General features: G+C 61.7%; 1 protein-coding gene and 1 long non-coding RNA gene across 4 annotated transcripts in view; one reads left to right on the top strand and one right to left on the bottom strand.

Annotated features, from left to right (window-relative positions):
• C3 (complement C3) overlaps positions 1-19,319 on the top strand; it is a 59,437-nt gene extending 40,118 nt beyond the window's left edge. For 2 of the 3 annotated variants that reach the window (XM_066340088.1, XM_066340087.1), the window contains exons 27-40: positions 1,358-1,453; positions 1,536-1,686; positions 2,656-2,819; positions 5,580-5,738; positions 7,177-7,327; positions 7,443-7,494; positions 8,257-8,344; positions 9,314-9,400; positions 10,885-10,990; positions 12,369-12,458; positions 13,757-13,843; positions 14,827-14,910; positions 16,429-16,564; positions 18,115-18,361. In XM_066340088.1, the coding sequence (XP_066196185.1) occupies positions 1,358-1,453; positions 1,536-1,686; positions 2,656-2,819; positions 5,580-5,738; positions 7,177-7,327; positions 7,443-7,494; positions 8,257-8,344; positions 9,314-9,400; positions 10,885-10,990; positions 12,369-12,458; positions 13,757-13,843; positions 14,827-14,910; positions 16,429-16,564; positions 18,115-18,346 (1,683 nt within the window). In that variant the 3' untranslated portion in view covers positions 18,347-18,361. Of the gene's footprint in view, positions 1-1,357; positions 1,454-1,535; positions 1,687-2,655; positions 2,820-5,579; positions 5,739-7,176; positions 7,328-7,442; positions 7,495-8,256; positions 8,345-9,313; positions 9,401-10,884; positions 10,991-12,368; positions 12,459-13,756; positions 13,844-14,826; positions 14,911-16,428; positions 16,565-18,114; positions 18,362-19,118 lie in introns of those variants that run through there. The other variant, XM_066340089.1, reaches the window with a different exon arrangement.
• Positions 10,997-11,686, bottom strand: LOC136374695 (uncharacterized). Its single transcript, XR_010745961.1, has 3 exons — positions 11,673-11,686; positions 11,258-11,586; positions 10,997-11,147 (listed from the first exon to the last, which is right to left on the bottom strand). It is a non-coding gene; the product is annotated as an uncharacterized lncRNA (long non-coding RNA).
• Positions 19,320-20,609: the final 1,290 nt, after the last annotated feature.

Genomic DNA, 20,609 nt, shown 5'->3' with positions numbered 1-20,609 from the left:
GGACTTCTCTGGGGTGAAGGTCAGGTGAAGGTCAAATGTCCCTTGGATGTCCCTTGGGTGTTCTTTGGGTGTCCCTTGGGTGGTCCTTGTGTGAAGGTCAGGTGAAGGTCAAATGTTCTTTCGATGTTCCTCGGGTGTCCCTTGAGTGTCCCTTGTGTGTCCCTTAGGTGTTCCTTGTGTGAAGGTCAAATATTCCTTGGGTGTCCCTTGGATGTCCCTTGGGTGTCCCTTGGGTGTCCTTTGGGTGACCCTTGAGTGTCCCTTGTGTGAACGTCAGGTGAAGGTCAAATGTCCCTTGAATGTTCTTTGGGTGTCCCTTAGATGTTCTTTGTATGAAGTTCAGGTGAAGGTCAAATGTCCCTTGAGTGTCCCTTAGGTGTTCCTTGGGTGTCCCTTGAGTGTCCCTTGGGTGTCCTTTGGGTGTCCTTTGGGTGTCCCTTGAATGTTCTTTGGGTGTCCCTTAGGTGTTCCTTGTATGAAGGTCAGGTGAAGGTCAAATGCCCCTTAGGTGTCCCTTAGGTGTCCCTTGGGTGGTCCTTGTGTGAAGGTCAGATAAAGGTCAAATGTCCTTTAGATGTTCCTTGAGTGTCCCTTGAGTGTCCCTTGAATGTTCTTTGGGTGTCCCTTAGGTGTTCCTTGTATGAAGGTCAGGTGAAGGTCAAATGCCCCTTGGGTGTCCCTTGGGTGTCCCTTGACTGTCCCCTGGGTGTCACTGGGTGTCCCTGGGTGTCCCTTGGGTGTCCCTTGGGTGTTCTTTGGCTGTCCCTTGGGTGTCCCTTGACTGTCCCCTGGGTGTCACTGGGTGTCCCTGGGTGTCCCTTGGGTGTCCCTTGGGTGTCCCTTGACTGTCCCCTGGGTGTCACTGGGTGTCCCTGGGTGTCCCTTGGGTGTCCCTTGGGTGTTCTTTGGCTGTCCCTTGAGTGTCCCTTGACTGTCCCTTGGGTATCCCTTGGGTGGTCCTTGTGTGAAGGTCAGGTGAAGGTCAAATGTTCTTTTGATATTCCTTGGGTGTCCCTTGACTGTCCCCTGGGTGTCCCTGGGTGTCCCTTGGGTGTCCCTTGGGTGTCCCTGGGTGTCCCTTGACTGTCCCCTGGGTGTCCCTGGGTGTCCCTGGGTGTCCCTGGGTGTCCCTTGGGTGTCCTTTGGGTGTCCCTTGGGTGTCCCTGGGTGTCCCTTGGGTGTCCCTTGGGTGTCCCTGGGTGTCCCTGGGTGTCCTTTGACTGTCCCCTGGGTGTCCCTGGGTGTCCCTTGGGTGTCCCTCAGACCGGTCAAGGACGGACACTTGCTGGGGTGTCCCCGATGACACCTTGGTGGGAAAACCCCGATCCCGACGTTTGCCCCCCGGTTTCTCCCGCAGGGAGGTTACGAGGGCGCCGAGCCCGAGGTGTCCCTCACCGCCTTCGTCCTCATCGCCCTGGAGGAGGCGCGGGACATCTGCAAGGACTACGTCAACGTGAGTGACCGCGGAGGTGGCCCTTGGGTGACCCTCACGGAAGCCACCTGAGATGCCCGAATTTCCCGTCCTTCCTTCTCAGAGCTTGGAGGAGAGCATCAACAAAGCCGCCGGGTTCCTGGCCCGGCGCTACGAGCACCTGGCCCGGCCCTACACGGTGGCCCTGACCTCCTACGCGCTGGCCCTGGCCGGCAAGCTCAACAGCGAGAAGGTCCTCATGAAGAAGTCCAAAGGTGACGCCCTCGAGAGTGGCCTCAAATCCTGGGGTCAGGGAAAGTGGGTCTGGGGTCTTCGTGAGGTTCTCCAAAGGTGACACCTCAACAGGGGTCAAAGTTGGGTGACAGGAGATGGGTTTGGGTTCTCCTGAGGTTCTCCAAAGGTGATGCCTCAACAGAGGTCAAAGGAGGTGGGTTTGGGTCCTCCTGAGGTTCTCCAAAGGTGACGCCTCAAGAGGGGTCAAAGGAGATGGGTTTGGGTCCTCCTGAGGTTCTCCAAAGGTGGAGCCTCAAGAGAGGTCAAAGTTGGGTGAAAGGAGATGGGTTTGGGTTCTCCAGAGCTTCTCCAAAGGTGACACCTCAACAGAGGTCAAAGGAGGTGGGTTTGGGTCTTCATGAGGTTCTCCAAAGGTGGAGCCTCAAGAGGGGTCAAGACTTGGGTCAGAAAAAGTGATTTGGGGTCTTCATGAGGTTTTTCAAAGGTGGAGCCTCAACAGAGGTCAAAGTTGGGTGACAGGAGATGGGTTTGGGTCCTCCTGAGGTTCTCCAGAACTGAATCCTCACCCGGGGTTGGAATTTGGGCTCCTTGGAGATGATTTTGGGTTCTCCACGACTGAATCCTCAACCAGGGGTTGGAATTTGGGCTCAGTGGAGGTGATTTTGGGTTCTCCAGAAGCGTTTTTGAACCCTCCTGAGATGACACCTCACCCAGGGTTGGAATTTGGGCTCCTTGGAGATGATTTTGGGTTCTCCAGGACTGAATCCTCAACCAGGGTTGGAATTTGGGCTCAGTGGAGATGATTTTGGGTTCTCCAGGACTGAATCCTCACCCAGGGTTGGAATTTGGGGTCCTTGGAGATGATTTTGGGTTCTCCAGAAGTGTTTTTGAACCCTCCTGAGACAACGCCTCCCCAGGGGCCGTGACTCGGGGGCAGGGTGAGGTGGCCCTGGGAGGTGGCTGAGGGCTGTCCCCCGATGTCCCCACAGGCGGGGCCAGCTGGGAGGAGCGCAACGCCCACACCTACAACATCGAGGGCACGTCGTACGCGCTGCTGGCGCTGGTGCAGATGAAGAAGTCGGAGCTGGCGGGGCCCGTGGTGCGCTGGCTGGCCCGGCAGAACTACTACGGAGGGGGCTACGGCTCCACCCAGGTGGGACACGGGACACCTCGGGGACACCTTGGGGACACCTCGGGGACACCTCGGGGACATCGTCTTGGGGACACCTCGAGGACATCATCCTGGCTACACCTTGGGGACACCGCAGGGACATCGTCCTGGGGACACCTCGGGGGGCACCTCGGGGACATCGTCCTGGTGGTACCTCGGGGACATCTCAGGGACATCGTCTTGGGGACACCTCAGGGGACTCCTCGGGGACACCTCTGGGGCACCTCAGGGACATCATCCTGGGGACACCTCGGGGACACCTCAGGGGCACCTCAGGGACACCGTCCTGGGGACACCTCGGGGACACCTCGGGGACATCGTCTTGGGGTCACCTCAGGGGACATCGTTCTGGGACATCTCAGGGGACTCCTCGGGGACACCGTCTTGGGGACACCTCAGGGACACTGTCTTGGGGACACCTCTGGGGACACCTCGGGGACATCGTCCTGGGGACACCTCGGGGACACCTCAGGGACACCTCAGGGACACCTCGGGGACATCATCCTGGGGACACTCCAGGGAACACCTCAGGGACATCGTCCTGGGGGCACCTCAGGGGACATCGTCTTGGGGTCACCTCGGGGACACCTCGGGGGCACCTCAGGGACATCGTTCTGGGACATCTCAGGGGACTCCTTGGGAACACCGTCTTGGGGACACCTCGGGGACACTGTCTTGGGGACACCTCTGGGGACACCTCGGGGACATCGTCTTGGGGACACCTCCGGAACACCTTGGGGACACCTCAGGGGACTCCTCGGGGACACCTCTGGGGCACCTCAGGGACATCATCCTGGGGACATCTCAGGAGCACCTCGGGGACACCATCCTGGGGACACCTCGGGGACACCTCAGGGGCAGCTCGGGGACATCGTCCTGGGGACACCTCGGGGACACCTCGGGGACATCATCCTCAGGGACACTTCAGGGAACACCTCGGGGACATCATTCTGGGGACACCTCAGGGACACCACAGGGACATCATCCTGGGGACATCTCAGGGGCACCTCGGGGACACCGTCCTGGGGACACCTCGGGGACACCTCAGGGGCAGCTCGGGGACATCGTCCTGGGGACACCTCGGGGACACCTCGGGGGACACCTCGGGGACATCGTTCTGGGGACACCTTGGGGACATCATCCTGGGGACACCTCGGGGGTGCCTTGGGGTGACGGGGATGGGTGTGGTCACTTTGGGGACGTTTTTGGTGGCTCAAAATGTCACCTTGGGAACTTCTGGGGGTGCTGCAGGTGAGAACGTCACCAGGCTGTGGTGACAACGGTGTCACCTCAGGCCTCCGAGGAGCGCTTGTGAGTTCTCCACCCAGTGTCCCCAAGCTGTGGTGACATCAGTGTCACCTCAGGCCACCCAAGAGACCTTGTGGGTTTGCCACCCCATGTCCCCAAGCCCTGGTGACACTGGTGTCCCCTCAGGCCACCCAGGAGCATTTGTGGCCGCTCCGCCAGTTGTCCCCAAGCCATGGTGACACTGGTGACACAGATGTCCCCTCAGGCCACCATCCTGGTGTTCCAAGCGCTGGCGCAGTACCAGAGCTGTGTCCCCAGGCCATGGTGACACCGGTGTCCCCTCAGGCCACCATCCTGGTGTTCCAAGCACTGGCGCAGTACCAGAGCAGTGTCCCCAGGCCATGGTGACACTGGTGACACCGTTGTCCCCTCAGGCCACCATCCTGGTGTTCCAAGCGCTGGCGCAGTACCAGCTGGAGGCACACACGGTGTCCCCAGGCCATGGTGACACTGGTGACACCGGTGTCCCCTCAGGCCACCATCCTGGTGTTCCAAGCGCTGGCGCAGTACCAGAGCTGTGTCCCCAGGCCATGGTGACACCGGTGTCCCCTCAGGCCACCATCCTGGTGTTCCAAGCGCTGGCGCAGTACCAGCTGGAGGCACACACGGTGTCCCCAGGCCATGGTGACACTGGTGACACCGGTGTCCCCTCAGGCCACCATCCTGGTGTTCCAAGCGCTGGCGCAGTACCAGAGCTGTGTCCCCAGGCCATGGTGACACCGGTGTCCCCTCAGGCCACCATCCTGGTGTTCCAAGCGCTGGCGCAGTACCAGCTGGAGGCACACACACTGTCCCCAGGCCGTGGTGACACTGGTGTCCCCTCAGGCCACCATCCTGGTGTTCCAAGCGCTGGCGCAGTACCAGAGCTGTGTCCCCAGGCCATGGTGACACCGGTGTCCCCTCAGGCCACCATCCTGGTGTTCCAAGCGCTGGCGCAGTACCAGAGCTGTGTCCCCAGGCCATGGTGACACTGGTGACACCGGTGTCCCCTCAGGCCACCATCCTGGTGTTCCAAGCGCTGGCGCAGTACCAGCTGGAGGCACACACGGTGTCCCCAGGCCATGGTGACACCGGTGTCCCCTCAGGCCACCATCCTGGTGTTCCAAGCGCTGGCGCAGTACCAGAGCTGTGTCCCCAGGCCATGGTGACACTGGTGACACCGGTGTCCCCTCAGGCCACCATCCTGGTGTTCCAAGCGCTGGCGCAGTACCAGAGCTGTGTCCCCAGGCCATGGTGACACTGGTGACACCGGTGTCCCCTCAGGCCACCATCCTGGTGTTCCAAGCGCTGGCGCAGTACCAGAGCTGTGTCCCCAGGCCATGGTGACACCGGTGTCCCCTCAGGCCACCATCCTGGTGTTCCAAGCGCTGGCGCAGTACCAGCTGGAGGCACACACGGTGTCCCCAGGCCATGGTGACACTGGTGTCCCCTCAGGCCACCATCCTGGTGTTCCAAGCGCTGGCGCAGTACCAGCTGGAGGCGCAGACGCAGCAGCAGCTGGAGCTGGACGTGTCGGTGCTGCTCCCGCGCCGCGCCAGCCCCGTCAAGTACCGCATCGCCAACAGCAACGCGCTGGTGGCACGCTCCACAGAGGTACGGCCGCGGGCACCTGACACCTGGCACCTGGCACCTGTCCTTGTCACCTATGCTGTCCCTGTCCTTGTCACCTGTCACCTGGCACTGACACCTGGCACTGACACTGTCCTTGTCACCTGTCCCTGCCCTTGGTACCTGCCACCTGGCACCTGGCACCTGGCACTGGCACCTGTCCTTGTCACCTATGCTGTCCCTGTCCTTGCCACTTGGCACCTGTCACTGACACTGTCCTTGTCACCTGTCCCTTTCCCTGCCACCTGCCACCTGCCACCTGGCACTGACACCTGGCACCTGTCCTTGTCACCTATGCTGTCCCTGTCCTTGTCACCTGGCACTGTCACCTTGTCACCTGTCACTGACACTTGGCGCTGACACCTGTCACTAGCAGCTGGCACCTGGCACCTGTCCCTGTCCCTTTCCCTGACACCTGGCACCTGGCACTGACACCTGGCACCTGTCCTTGTCACCTATGCTCTCCCTGTCCTTGTCACCTGTCACCTATCACTGGCACCTGGCACTGACACCTGTCCCTGTCTTTGGCACCTGTCCCCTGTCACTGACACCTGGTGCTGACACCTGGCACCTGGCACTGTCCCTGTCCCTGTCACCTGGCCCTATCCCTGTCCCTGTCACCTGGCCCTATCCCTGGCCCTGACACCTGGGACTGTCCCTGGCACTGTCCTTGTCACCTGGCACCGTCACCTCTGGGTGTCCTCATGTCCATCCTGTCACCATGGCCACCGTTGTCCTTGTCACCTCCATGTCCCCTCCGTGTCCTGTCCCCTTTGTGTCCTGTCATGGCTTGGAATGTCCCAGGCTGGCCTTGTCACCCTGTCACCTTGTCACCTTCCACCTGGCACTGTCACCTCTGGGTGTCCTCGTGGCCCAGGATAATCTTGTCCCATCACCATGGCCACCATTGTCCTTGTCACCTCCATGTCCCCTCCGTGTCCTGTCCCCTCTGTGTCCTCTCATGGAATGTCCCAGGCTGGCCTTGTCCCCTCCCTGGGATGGCCTTGTCACCTCCATGTCCCAGCCCGACCTTGTCCCCTCCGTGTTCTGTCATCTCCATGCCCTGTCACCTCCGTGTCCTGTCACCTCTGTGTCCTCTCAAGGCCTGGAATGTCCCAGCCCAACCTTGTCCCCTCCCTGGGGTGGCCTTGTCACCTCCATGTCCCAGCCTGACCTTGTCCCCTCCCTGTCCTGTCACCTCTGTGTCCTCCCAAGGCCTGGGACACTCCTGTCCCCTCCCTGTCCTCCTGACCTCCGTGTCCCCTCCGTGTCCCCAATGTCCCCGTCCCCTCTATCTCTGCCACGCTGCCACCCCCTCTGTGTCCCTCCTGTCCCTTCTGTGTCCCCTCCATGTCCCCCTGTCCCTCCTGGGGACGTCCCCTGTCCCCTGCCGATGTCCCCAAGGTCCCCGGTGTCCCCTCAGACCAAGTGGAACGAGGACTTCACGGTGAAGGCCGAGGGCGTGGGCAAGGGGACAATGACAGTGGTGACCGTGTACCACGCCAAGGTCCCCGACAAGGAGGACAAATGTGACAACTTCGAGCTGAACGTGACCGTGGAGGAGGTGGACACGGGTGAGTCCCCAACTGTCCCCTCCCTGTCCTCGCCGTGTCACCCCCCAGCCCCTCGCCGTGTCCCCTGTGTGTCCCCCTGTGTCACCTTCGGTGTCCCCTCGCTGTCCCCACCCAGGCAAGGAAGAGGAGGATGTCTTCAGGTCTGTCAAGATCAACATCTGCACCAGGTGGGGACACTGGGGACACTGGGGACACTGGGGACACTGGGGACAGGGATACCAGGGGAAGGATGGGGACACTGGGGACACTGGGGGCAGGGAGGGGATGGTGGGGACAGGGACATTGGGGAAAGGATGGGGACACTGGGGACACTGGGGACACTGGGGACAGGGACACCAGGGAAAGGATGAGGACAGCAGGGACAGGGAAAGGATGTTGGGGACATTGGGGACATCAGGGAGAGGGTGGGGACATTGGGGACAGGGAGAGAATGCACAGGGACGTCAGGGATAGGATGGGGACATTGGGGACAGCAGGGAAACCAAAGGGAGAGAGTGACACTGGGGACAGGGAGGAAAATGGGGACATTGGGGACAGGGACACTGGGGACAGGGACAGCAGGGACAGCAGGGACAGGGTGGGGACACTGAGTACATTGGGGACAGCAGGGACAGGGAGGGGAACAGGAGCGAGGGACATTGGGGACAAGGCTGGGGACACTGGGGACAAAGAGCACTCAGCCCCATCTTGTCCCATGGGGACCTTTGGGCATGGGGACACCGGGGGGGTGGGACACTCTGGGGACACTGCGGGGGTTGGGGACACCCCAGGGTTGGGGACACTGTGGGGGTTGGGGACACCACGAGGGCTGGGGACACCCGGGGGGTTGGGGTCAAGGGGTTGGGGACACCTGGGGGGTTGGGGACATCGCAGGAGTTGGGGACCAGGGGTTGGGGACAAGGGTGGTGGCCTCAGCGCTGTCCCCACAGGTACCTGGGCGAGGTGGACACCACCATGTCCATCCTGGACGTGACCATGCTCACGGGATTCTCGCCGGACGTGCAGGACCTGCGGAGGGTCAGTGTCCCCACGTGTCCCCACGTGTCCCCACGTGTCCTCACGGGCCCGGTGTCACCGTGTCCCCACGTGTCCCCATGAACCCAACGTCACCGTGTCCCCACGTGTCAACACGTGTCCCTACATGTCCTCACGGGCCCCGTGTCACCGTGTCCCCACGTGTCCCCATGAACCCAACGTCACCGTGTCCCCACGTGTCCCCACGTGTCCCTACATGTCCTCACGGGCCCGGTGTCACTGTGTCCCCATGTGTCCCCATGAACCCAATGTCACCGTGTCCCCACGTGTCCCCACGGGCCCGGTGTCACTGTGTCCCCACATGTCCCCATGAACCCAATGTCACCGTGTCCACACGGGCCTGGTGTCACCGTGTCCCCATGGCACAGTGTCTTCATGTCCCCTGTCCCCATATCCCCATGTCACACTGTCCCCATGTCACACTGTCCCCTTGTCCCCATGTCACACTCTCCCCCGTGTCCTCGTGTTCTCATGTCACACTGTCCCATGTCCCCATGTCACACTGTCCCCGTGTCACACTGTCCCCTGTCCCCATGTCGCTGTCCCCATGTCACGCTGTCCCCATGTCCCCATGTCACACTGTCCCCGTGTCACACTGTCTCCATGTCCCCATGTCACACTGTCCCCATGTCACTGTCCCCATGTCACGCTGTCCCCATGTCCCACTGTCCCCATGTCCCCGTGTCCCCGTGTCACGCTGTGCCTGTATCCCCCCATGTCATACTGTCCCTGTATCCCCATGTCACACTGTCCCCATGTCACACTGTCCCCTTGTCCCCATGTCCCCTGTCTCTGTGTCCCTGTGTCCCCATGTCCCCATGTCCCCATGTCCCCATGTCACGCTGTCCCCATGTCCCCGTGTCACACTGTCCCCGTATCCCAATGTCACACTGTCCCCATGTCCCACTGTCCCCATGTCACTGTCCCCATGTCGCTGTCCCCTGTCCCCAGCTGTCCGACGGCGTGGACAGGTACATCTCCAAGTTCGAGCTGGACCAGGACAAGGAGCGGAGCAACGTCGTCATCTACCTGGACAAGGTGGGGACATTGGGGACACTGGGGACACTGGGGACAGTGGGGACAGCGGGGACGTTGGGGACACTGGGGATGTTGGGGTCAGCGGGGACACTGGGGACACCTGGGTGGTATGGGACAGGGACAGGGACAAAATGGGACAGGGGTGGGGACATGATGGGACAGGGGTGGGGACATCACAGGGCCCAAGGTGGGTTTGGGGACATGGGCAGGGACAGGAGGGGACAGGCACGATGCTGAAGGTGGGGACACGGGGGACACTGGGGACAGGAGGGACACAGGGACAGGGACAAGGTGGGACAGTGAGAGGACAGGGATGGGGACAGGGACAGGATGTGACAATGACAAGATGGGACAGGGACAGGACAGGGACAGGACAGGGACACAGCTGGCCTTGGGGACATGGACAAGGACAGGAGGGGACAGGGCTGTGACAGGGACACAGCTGGCCTTGGGGACATGGACAAGGACAGGAGGGGACAGGGCTGTGACAGGGACACAGCTGGCCTTGGGGACATGGACAGGGACAGGGGTGGTGACAGGGACAGAGATGGCTTTGGGTGACGGGTGGGGACAGCACGGGGACATGGCTGGGGACAGGAGCGGGTGGCCTGGGGAGGTGACACACAGCCTGAGTGCCATGTCCGTGTCCCCTGTCCCTGTCCCCCATTTCCCCATCCCTGTCCTTGTCCCTGTCCCCTCTGTCCCTGTCACTGTCCCCATCCCTGTCCCTCTGTCCTTGCTGCTGTCCCTGTCCCCATGTCCCCGTGTCCCTGTCCCCATTGCTGTCCCTGTCCCCGTTGCTATCCCCATGTCCCTGTCCCCGTGTCCCTGTCCCCTGTCCCCGTCCCCATCCTGTCCCCATGTCCCTATCTCCATCCCTGTCCCCATGTCCCCATCCCTGTCCTCGTGTCCCTGTCCCCGTGTCCCTATCCCCATCCCTGTCCCCGTGTCCCTGTCCCCGTGTCGCTGTCCCCTGTCCCTGTCCCCATCCTGTCCCCATGTCCCTATCTCCATCCCTGTCCCCATGTCCCCATCCCTGTCCTCGTGTCCCTGTCCCCATCCCCTGTCCCTATCACTGTGTCCCTGTCCCCATGTCACCATGTCCCTGTCCCCATGTCCCTGTCCCCGTGTCCCTGTCCCCATCCTGTCCCCATGTCCCCATGTCCCTGTCCCTGTCCCCATGTCCCCATGTCCCTGTCCCTGTCCCCATGTCCCTATCCCCGTGTCCCTATCCCCATGTCCCTGTCCCCATGTCCCTGTCCCCGTGTCCCTGTCCCCATCCTGTCCCCCTGTCCCCATGTCCCTGTCCCTGTCCCCATGTCCCTATCCCCGTGTCCCTGTCCCCATATCCCCATGTCCCTGTCCTCGTGTCCCTGTCCCCATGTCCCTGTCCCCGTGTCCCTGTCCCCATCCTGTCCCCCCTGTCCCCATGTCCCTGTCCCCGTGTCCCTGTCCCCGTGTCCCCTGTCCCCTTGTGTCCCCAGGTGTCCCACAAGGCCGAGGAGTGTTTCACCTTCAAGGCTCACCAGCGGTTCCAGGTGGGGCTGATCCAACCCGCGGCCGTCACCATCTACAGCTACTACAAGATCGGTGTGTGCCACCTGTCACCTGTGTCACCTGTGTCACCTGTGTCAGCTGTGTGTTACCTGTGTCACCTGTGTCACCTGTGTCACATGTGTGCCATCTGTCACCTGTGTCACCTGGGTCACCTGTGTCATCTGTGTGTCACCTGGGTCACCTGTGTCACCTGTGTGACATCTGTCACCTGTGTGTCACCTGTGTGTGTCATCTCTGTGCCACCTGTGTCACCTATGTTAGCTGTGTCACCTGTTACCTGTGTTATCTGTTACCTGTCACCTGTGTCAGCTGTGTGTCACCTGTCACCTGTGTGTCACCTGTGTCACACCTGTGTGTCCCCTGTGTGTCACAGCTGTGTGACACCTGTGTGTCATGTGTGTTATCTTCTATCTGTCATCTGTGTGTCATCTGTGTGACAGCTGTGTCACCTGTGTCAGCTGTGTGCCACCTGTGTCACCTCTATGTCACCTGTGTCACACTTGTGTGTCACCTGTGCGTCACCTGTGTCAGCTGTGTGTCACGTGTGTCACTTGTGTCACCTGGGTCACCTGTGTGTCACCTGTGTCAGCTGTGTGTCACCTGTGTCACCTGTGTCAGCTGTGTGTCACCTGTGTGCCACCTGGGTCACACCTGTGTTATCTGTTACCTGTCTCCTGTGTGTCACCTGTCCCCTGTCATGTGTCATCTGTGTCACCTGTGTCACCTGTGTCGCCTATCATCTATCACCTGTGTCACATGTCACCTGAATCATCTGTCCCAGCTGTCCCCTGCTGTCCGAGCTGTCCCCTGATGTCTTCTGTGTCCCCATTGTCCCCTGCCATCCCTCGCCATCCCCTGATGTCCCCGTGTCCCCAGTGTCCTCATTGTCCCCTGTGTCCCCATTGCCCCCTGTGTCCCCATTGTCCTCACTGTCCCCATTGTCCCCATGTCCCCACTGTCCCCGTCATCCCCAGCTGTCCTCTGCTGTCCCCAATGTCCCCGATGTCCCCACTGTCCCCACTGTCCCCAGTGTCCCCAATGTCCCCATTGTCCCCATTGTCCCCATTATCCCCAATGTCCCCAGTGTCCCCAATGTTCCCATGTCCCCGTGTCCCCAATGTCCCCATTGTCCCCACTGTCCCCATGTCCCCAATGTCCCCAATGTCCCCATTGTCCCCTGATGTCCCCATTGTCCCCATGTCCCCATTGTCCCCTGATGTCCCCATTGTCCCCATGTCCCCATTATCCCCAATGTCCCCACTGTCCCCATGTCCCCGTGTCCCCTGCCATCCCCTGATGTCCCCAATGTCCCCATTGTCCCCATGTCCCCGTGTCCCCTGCCATCCCCTGATGTCCCCAATGTCCCCATGTCCCCATGTCCCCGTGTCCCCATGTCCCCGTGTCCCCACAGATGACCGCTGTACCCGGTTCTATCACCCGGACAAGGAGGACGGGAAACTGAGCAAAATCTGCCAGGGGGACGTCTGCCGCTGCGCCGAAGGTGACACGGGGACACGGGGACACGGGGACACACATGGGGACACAGGACACACGGGGACACAGGGACATGGGGACACGCATGGGGACACGCATGGGGACACGGGGACACACACAGGGACACAGGACACACATGGGGACACACATGGGGACACATGGACACACACGGGGACACACGTGGGGACATGGGGACACACCTGGGGACACACCTGGGGACACACACAGGGACACGGGGATACACACGGGACATGGTACACACAGGGACACACATGGGGACACACACAGGGACATGGGGACATGGGACACACATGGGGACACACATGGGGACATGTGGACACACACGGGGACACGCATGGGGACACACACGGGGTCATGGGGACATGGGGACAGGGTGACACACATAAGGACACAGGGACACACACGGGGACATGGGGACACACATGGGGACACACACAGGGACATGGGGACATGGGGTCATAGGGACACACATGGGGACACGAGACACATGTGGGGACACACACGGGGACATGGGGACACGGGGACATGGGGACACAGAGACACACGGGGACACACATGGGGACATGGGGACACGGGACACACACGGGGACACACATGGGGACATGGGGACACACATGGGAACATGGGGTCATGGGGACACACACGGGGACATGAGACACACGTGAGGACACACACGGGGACATGGGGACACACATGAGGTCATGGGGACACGGGATGGGCAGACAGCCCTGGCAGGGTGGGACATGTTATGGCCGTGGTGGGGACATGTCACGGTCATGGTGGGGACATGTGACAGTCATGGTGGGACATCTCGATGTGATGGGGACATGTCATGGCCATAGTGGTGACATCTCACAGTCATGGTGGGGACATGTCACTGGTGAGATGTCACATGTCACCGTGATGAGGACATGTCCTGGCCGTGGAGGGGACATGCCATCGCCATGGTGGGACATGTCACAGCCAGGACAAGTCACAGCCGTGGTGGGACATGTCCCTGACCAACTGTCACCTGTTATGACCATGACGGGGACATGTCCCTGCCATGGTGGGGACACGTCACTGGTGAGATGTCACGTGTCACCGCGATGGGGACATGTCCTGGCCATGGTGGGACACATCATGACCCTGGTGGTGACACGCCATTGATGAGATGTCACGTGACTGTGATGGGGACACGGCCCTGCCACAGCTGACCTTGTCACGGCCGTGTCCCCACGCTGTCCCCGCGCTGTCCCCACGCTGTCCCCGCGCTGTCCCCGCGATGTCCCCGTGTCCCCACAGAGAGCTGTGCCAAGCAGCAGCAGAAGCCCGAGGCCATCACCGTCAAGCAGCGCACCGACCGCGCCTGCGAGCCCGGGGTGGACTACGGTGGGACAGGGGGACATGGGGACATGGGGACATGGGGACATGGGGACAGTGGGGACATGGGGACATGGGGACAGAGGGGACAGTGGGGACCTGGGGACATGGGGACGGTGGAGACAGAGGGGACAATGGGGACAGTGGGGACAGTGGGGACATGGGGACATGGGGACATGGGGACATGGGGACAGTGGGGACAGTGGGGACAGAGGGGACAGTGGGGACAGTGGGGGTGGTGGGGACAGTGGGGACAGCGGGGACATTGGGGACAGAGGGGACGGTGGGGGCGGTGGGGACAGAGGGGACAGTGGGGACAGAGGGGACAGTGGGGACATGGGGACAGTGGGGACAATGGGGACAGTGGGGACATTGGGGACAGTGAGGACAGTGGGGGTGGTGGGGACAGTGGGGACAGAGGGGACAGTGGGGACAGCGGGGACATTGGGGACAGAGGAGACAGTGGGGACACTGGGGACAGTGAGGGCAATGGGGACAATGGGGACAGAGGGGGCATTTGGGACGGTGGGGACGTTGGGGACAGAGGGGACAGTGAGGGCACTGGGGACAATGGGGACAGGGAGGGCATTGGGGACAGTGGGGACAGAGGGGACAATGGGAACTTTGGGGACAGTGGGGACAATGAGGACAAGGGGATATAGGGGACAACAGGGACAACAGGGACAATGGGGCATTGGGGACAATGGGGACATTGGGGACAGTGGGGCCAATGGTGATATTGAGGACACAGGGGACTTTGGGGACAACAAGGACAACAGAGACACTGGGGACATTGAGGGGATTTGGGGACATTTGGGGACATCAACGGGGACATTAACAGGGGGCATTGGGGACACTGGAAACCTTGGGGACAACGGGGACACTGGGGACACGGGGTGACACGGGGTCATGGTGGGTGGGGTTAGGGACACTGGGGACACGGCGGGGACACGGCGGGGGCGGTGACAGCGCTGTCCCCGTGTCCCCCGCAGTGTACAAGGTGACGTTGGTGGCCCACCAGGAGACGCCGTCACACGACAATTACATCATGAACGTCGTGTCCGTCATCAAGATGGGTACGGCCACCTCGGGGGGACAGTGTCACCGTGGGGGGGACAATGTCACCGTGGGGGGGACAATGTCACCTCGGGGGGACAGTGTCACCATGGGGGGGACAATGTCACTGTGGGGGGGACAATGTCACCATGGCGGGGACAAGGTCACCTCGGGGGGACAATGTCACCGTGGGGGGGACAAGGCCACCGTGGGGGGGACAATGTCACCTCGGGGGGACAATGTCACCGTGGGGGGGACAATGTCACCGTGGGGGGGACAAGGCCGCCTCGGGGGGACAGTGTCACCGTGGGGGGGACAATGTCACCGTGGGGGGGACAAGGCCACCTCGGGGGGACAGTGTCACCGTGGGGGGGACAATGTCACCATGGTGGGGACATGGCGACCACAGGATGGACAATGCCACCTTGGGGAGGGACATGGGTCACCCACAGCTGGGGACACTCGGGTGGGTTGGTTGGGGACAGCCGGGTGGGGTCAGTGTCACCTTCTGGGGTCGGTGTCACCCCAGTGCCTTAGTGTCCCCACGGCTGGAGGGACACGGTGCCACCCACAGCTGGTGGCACCAGGGGGGCGGGGCCACCACAGCCACCCTGGGAGGTGGCACAGTGGCATGGTGACAAGGTGGGTGACACGATGACACAATGGATGACACGGTGGTGACACGGTGGTGACATGGTGTCACGGTGGGTGACACGGTGATGTGGGTGACACGGTGACATGATGATGTGGTGACACGTCATGGTGACACAGTGACATGGTGACACAGTGACAAGGTGACACAGTGGGTGACATGGCTACACGGGGATGCAATGACATGTTGTCACAGTGACATGGTGGGTGACACTGTGGGTGACATGGTGGGTGACATGGTGACACAGTGACACAATGACACAGTGACGCAATGACACGGTAACACAGGGGCACGGACTGTGACACGGGGGTGACACGGTGGGTGACACAGTGGGTGACACGGTGGGTGACACGGTGGGTGACATGGTGACACAATGACACATCACGGTGACACACTGGTGACCTGGCGACATGTTGGTGACCCGTTGGTGACCCGGTGACACACTGGTGACACGTTGGTGACATGTTGTTGACACACTGGTGACTCATTGGTGACACGGTGGGTGACACGGTGACCCGTTGGTGACCCGTGGTGACATGTTGGTGACCCATTGGTGACCCGTTGGTGACCCGGTGACACGTTGGTGACCCGTTGGTGACCCGTTGGTGACACACTGGTGACCCGGTGACACATTGGTGACACTGGTGACCCATTGGTGACACGGTGGGTGACACGGTGGGTGACACGTTGGTGACCCAGTGACACACTGGTGACCCGTTGGTGACCCATTGGTGACATGTTGGTGACCCGTTGGTGACCCGGTGACACACTGGTGACCCGTGGTGACCCATTGGTGACCCGTTGGTGACCCGTGGTGACACGTTGGTGACCCGTTGGTGACATGCTGTGACCCGTTGGTGACACGCTGTGACACGTTGTGACACAGGCACGGACGAGGACCCCAAGGGCAGCAACAGGACGTTTGTGAGCCACCGGCAGTGCAGGGACACGCTGCGGCTGAGCAGGGGACACGACTACCTGGTCTGGGGACAGGCCAGCGACCTCTGGGTCACCGGCAGGAGGTGGGGACACCACGGGGGACAGGGGGACAGGGGGGGACACTGGGGACACGGGGGGAGGGGGGACAATGAGGACACCGGGGACACGGGGGGATGGGGGACAATGGGGTCATAGGGGGACGGGGGGGACAGGGGACACTTGGGACACGGGGGGAGGGGGGACAATGGGGACACCGGGGATATGGGGGGATGGGGAGACACCGGGGACATGGGGGGGGACACCGGGGACACTGGGGACATGGGGGGACAGGGGACAATGGGGACATCGGGGACATGGGGACATCAGGGACATGGGGGGACAGGGGGACACCAGAGACATGGGGGGACGCTGGGGTCATGGGAGGGACAGGAGACACTGGGGACATGGAGGGACAGGGGACACCGGGGACACTGGGGACACTGGGGTCATGGAGGGACACTGGGGACACTGGGGACACTGGGGACATGGGGAGACAGGGGGACACCAGGGACATGGGGGGACGCTGGGGTCATGGGGGGGACAGGGGACAATGGGGACACTGGGGACATTTGGGACACTGGGAGCACAGGGGTCACCGGGGACATGGGGGGATGGGGGACAATGGGGTCATAGGGGGACGGGGGGGACAGGGGACACCGGGGTCATGGGTGGGGCATGGGACAATGGGGACACCGCCGGGGGACAGGGAGACACTGGGGACACCGGGGACACTGGGGTCATGGGGGGACAGAGGACACCAGGGACATGGGACAATGGGGACACTGGGGACACCAGGGACACTGGGGACATGGGGGCACAGAGGACAGTGGGGACACCGGGGACACTGGGGACATGGGGGGACAGGGGACACTGGGGACACTGGGGACACTGGGGACATGGGGAGACAGGGGGACACCAGGGACATGGGGGGACGCTGGGGTCATGGGGGGACAGGGGACAATGGGGACACTGGGGACATTTGTGACACTGGGGGCACAGAGGTCACCGGGGACATGAGGGGACAGGGGACACTGGGGACACTGGGGTCATGGGGGGACAGGAGACACTGGGGACACTGGAGACATGGAGGGTCAGGGGACACCGGGGACATGGGGACACTGGAGACATGGGGGGACAGGGGACACCGGGGACATGAGGGGGACTCTGGGGACACGGGCGGACACTGGGGGACATGCGAGGTGACACGGGAGGGACATACAGGGGCACCAGGGACACTGGGGAGAGGCATGGGGAGACATGGGAGGGACACCAGGGACATGGGGGACACCGGGGGGACAGGGGACACCGGGGACACCATCAACATGGGAGGGACTTGAGGGGACACTGGGGGACATGGGAGGGACACCAGGGACACGGGGGGACATGGGAGGGACACGGGGGATGCGGGAGGGACACGGTCCCCATTGTCCTCCATATCTCCATTTGTCCCCATGGCCCCTACTGCCACCATTGTCCCCGCTGTCCCCATGTCCCTGCTGCTGTCCCCAATTAACCCGTGTCCCCATTGTCCCCATGTCCCCATGGCTGTCCCCAGTTAACCCCGTGTCCCCAGTGTCCCCACACCTGTCCACAGGTTCTCGTACCTGCTGGGGAAGGACACCTGGCTGTCCCCATGGCTGTCCCCAGTTAACCCCGTGTCCCCATTGTCCCCATGTCCCCAGGTTCTCGTACCTGCTGGGGAAGGACACCTGGCTGTCCCCGTGTCCCCAGTTAACCCCGTGTCCCCATGTCCCCATGTCCCCAGGTTCTCGTACCTGCTGGGGAAGGACACCTGGCTGTCCCCGTGTCCCCAGTTAACCCCGTAACCCCGTTGTCCCCAGGTTCTCGTACCTGCTGGGGAAGGACACCTGGCTGTCCCCATGTCCCCAGTTAACCCCGTGTCCCCATTGTCCCCATGTCCCCAGGTTCTCGTACCTGCTGGGGAAGGACACCTGGCTGTCCCCGTGTCCCCAGTTAACCCCATTGTCCCCATGTCCCCAGGTTCTCGTACCTGCTGGGGAAGGACACCTGGCTGTCCCCGTGTCCCCAGTTAACCCCGTTGTCCCCGTTGTCCCCATGTCCCCAGGTTCTCGTACCTGCTGGGGAAGGACACCTGGCTGTCCCCGTGTCCCCAGTTAACCCCGTGTCCCCATTGTCCCCGTTGTCCCCAGGTTCTCGTACCTGCTGGGGAAGGACACCTGGCTGTCCCCGTGTCCCCAGTTAACCCCGTGTCCCCATTGTCCCCATTGTCCCCAGGTTCTCGTACCTGCTGGGGAAGGACACCTGGCTGTCCCCGTGTCCCCATGGCTGTCCCCAGTTAACCCCGTTGTCCCCATTGTCCCCAGGTTCTCGTACCTGCTGGGGAAGGACACCTGGCTGTCCCCATGGCTGTCCCCAGTTAACCCCGTGTCCCCATTGTCCCCAGGTTCTCGTACCTGCTGGGGAAGGACACCTGGCTGTCCCCGTGTCCCCATGGCTGTCCCCAGTTAACCCCGTGTCCCCATTGTCCCCAGGTTCTCGTACCTGCTGGGGAAGGACACCTGGCTGTCCCCGTGTCCCCAGTTAACCCCGTTGTCCCCGTTGTCCCCATGTCCCCAGGTTCTCGTACCTGCTGGGGAAGGACACCTGGCTGGAGCCCTGGCCCTCGGCAGGTGCGTGCCAGGACGCGGCGCTGCAGCAGCGGTGTCAGGACTTCGTCGAGTTCGCCGAGGCCATGACGCTCTTCGGCTGTCCCAGCTGAGCCCCGGGGACACCCGGGTGTCACCGGCCTCCCTCGGGTGTCACCAGCCCCCCCAGGGTGTCACCCGACCCTGGGGTGTCCCCACTCTCCGGTCACCTTTTGTCCCCTCCCTCTGTTTTTGGTTCTTTTTGTTTTGGTTAAAAAAGTGATTCCTGAGCATCGGGCCCGGAGCGTCCTGGGCGGGGGGACAGCACTGGGGACACCACAGGGGACATGGGGACAGCACTGGGGACACCACAGGGGACGTGGGGACAGCACTGGGGACGTGGGGACACCACAGGGGACGTGGGGACACCAGAGGGGACACCAGAGGGGACATGGAGACATGATAATGGACATGGGGACACCACAGGAGACACCACAGGGGACATGGGGACATGATAACGGACATGGAGACACAGAGGGGACATGGGACACTAAAGGGGTCATGGGGACACCAGAGGGGACACCAGAGGGGTCACCACAGGGGACATGGGGACAGCACTGGGGACGTGGGGAAAGCACAGGGGACATGGGGACACCACAGGGGACACCACAGGGGATATGGGGACAGCACTGGGGACGTGGGGACACCACAGGGGACATAGGGACACCAGAGGGGACACCACATGGGGACATGATAAGGGACATGCGACACAATAAGGGTCATGGGGACACCACAGGGGACATGGGGACACCACAGTGGTCACGGGGACATCAACCTCTGCGCCTCAAATTCCACACCCCACACTCTGCCCCCCACATTTCCCACCCCAAATTTCACACCCCAAAATCTGCACCCCGAAGCCCCGAACCCCACATTTCACACTCCAAATCCTCCACCCCACATTTGTCACCCCAAAATCTGCCCCCCACGTTTCACACCCCCAATTCTCCACTCCAAAATCTGCCCCCCAAATCCCACATTTCCCACCCCAAACCCCGCACCCCAAATTCCCGACCCCCCATTTGTCACCCCAAAATCTGAACCCCACATTTCCCACCCCAAACCCCGCACCCCAAAATCTGCACCCTGAAATCCCCAAACCCCACATTTCACACCCCAAATTTCACACCCCAAAATCTGCACCCCAAAATATTCACCCCACATTTCACACCCCACATTTCACCCCCCAAATTTCACACCCCAAAATCTGCACCCCGAACCCCACGTTTCCCACCCCAAATTTGGCCCCCAAAATCTGCACCCCACATTTCCCACCCCAAACCCCGCACCCCAAAATCTGCACCCCAAAATCTGCACCCCGAATCCCACATTTCCCACCTCAAACCCTGAACTCCACATTTCTTAACCCAAATTTTGCACCCCGAAACCCCACATCCCCAAATTCTGCGCCCCAAACTCTGCA

Source organism: Sylvia atricapilla, unplaced genomic scaffold (assembly GCF_009819655.1).
Source record: "Sylvia atricapilla isolate bSylAtr1 unplaced genomic scaffold, bSylAtr1.pri scaffold_100_arrow_ctg1, whole genome shotgun sequence".
In the NCBI taxonomy this organism is placed as follows: Eukaryota; Metazoa; Chordata; class Aves; order Passeriformes; family Sylviidae; genus Sylvia; species Sylvia atricapilla.
The sequence above is the reverse complement of the archived record's forward strand: the minus strand, read 5'-3'. Positions and strand labels throughout refer to the sequence as shown.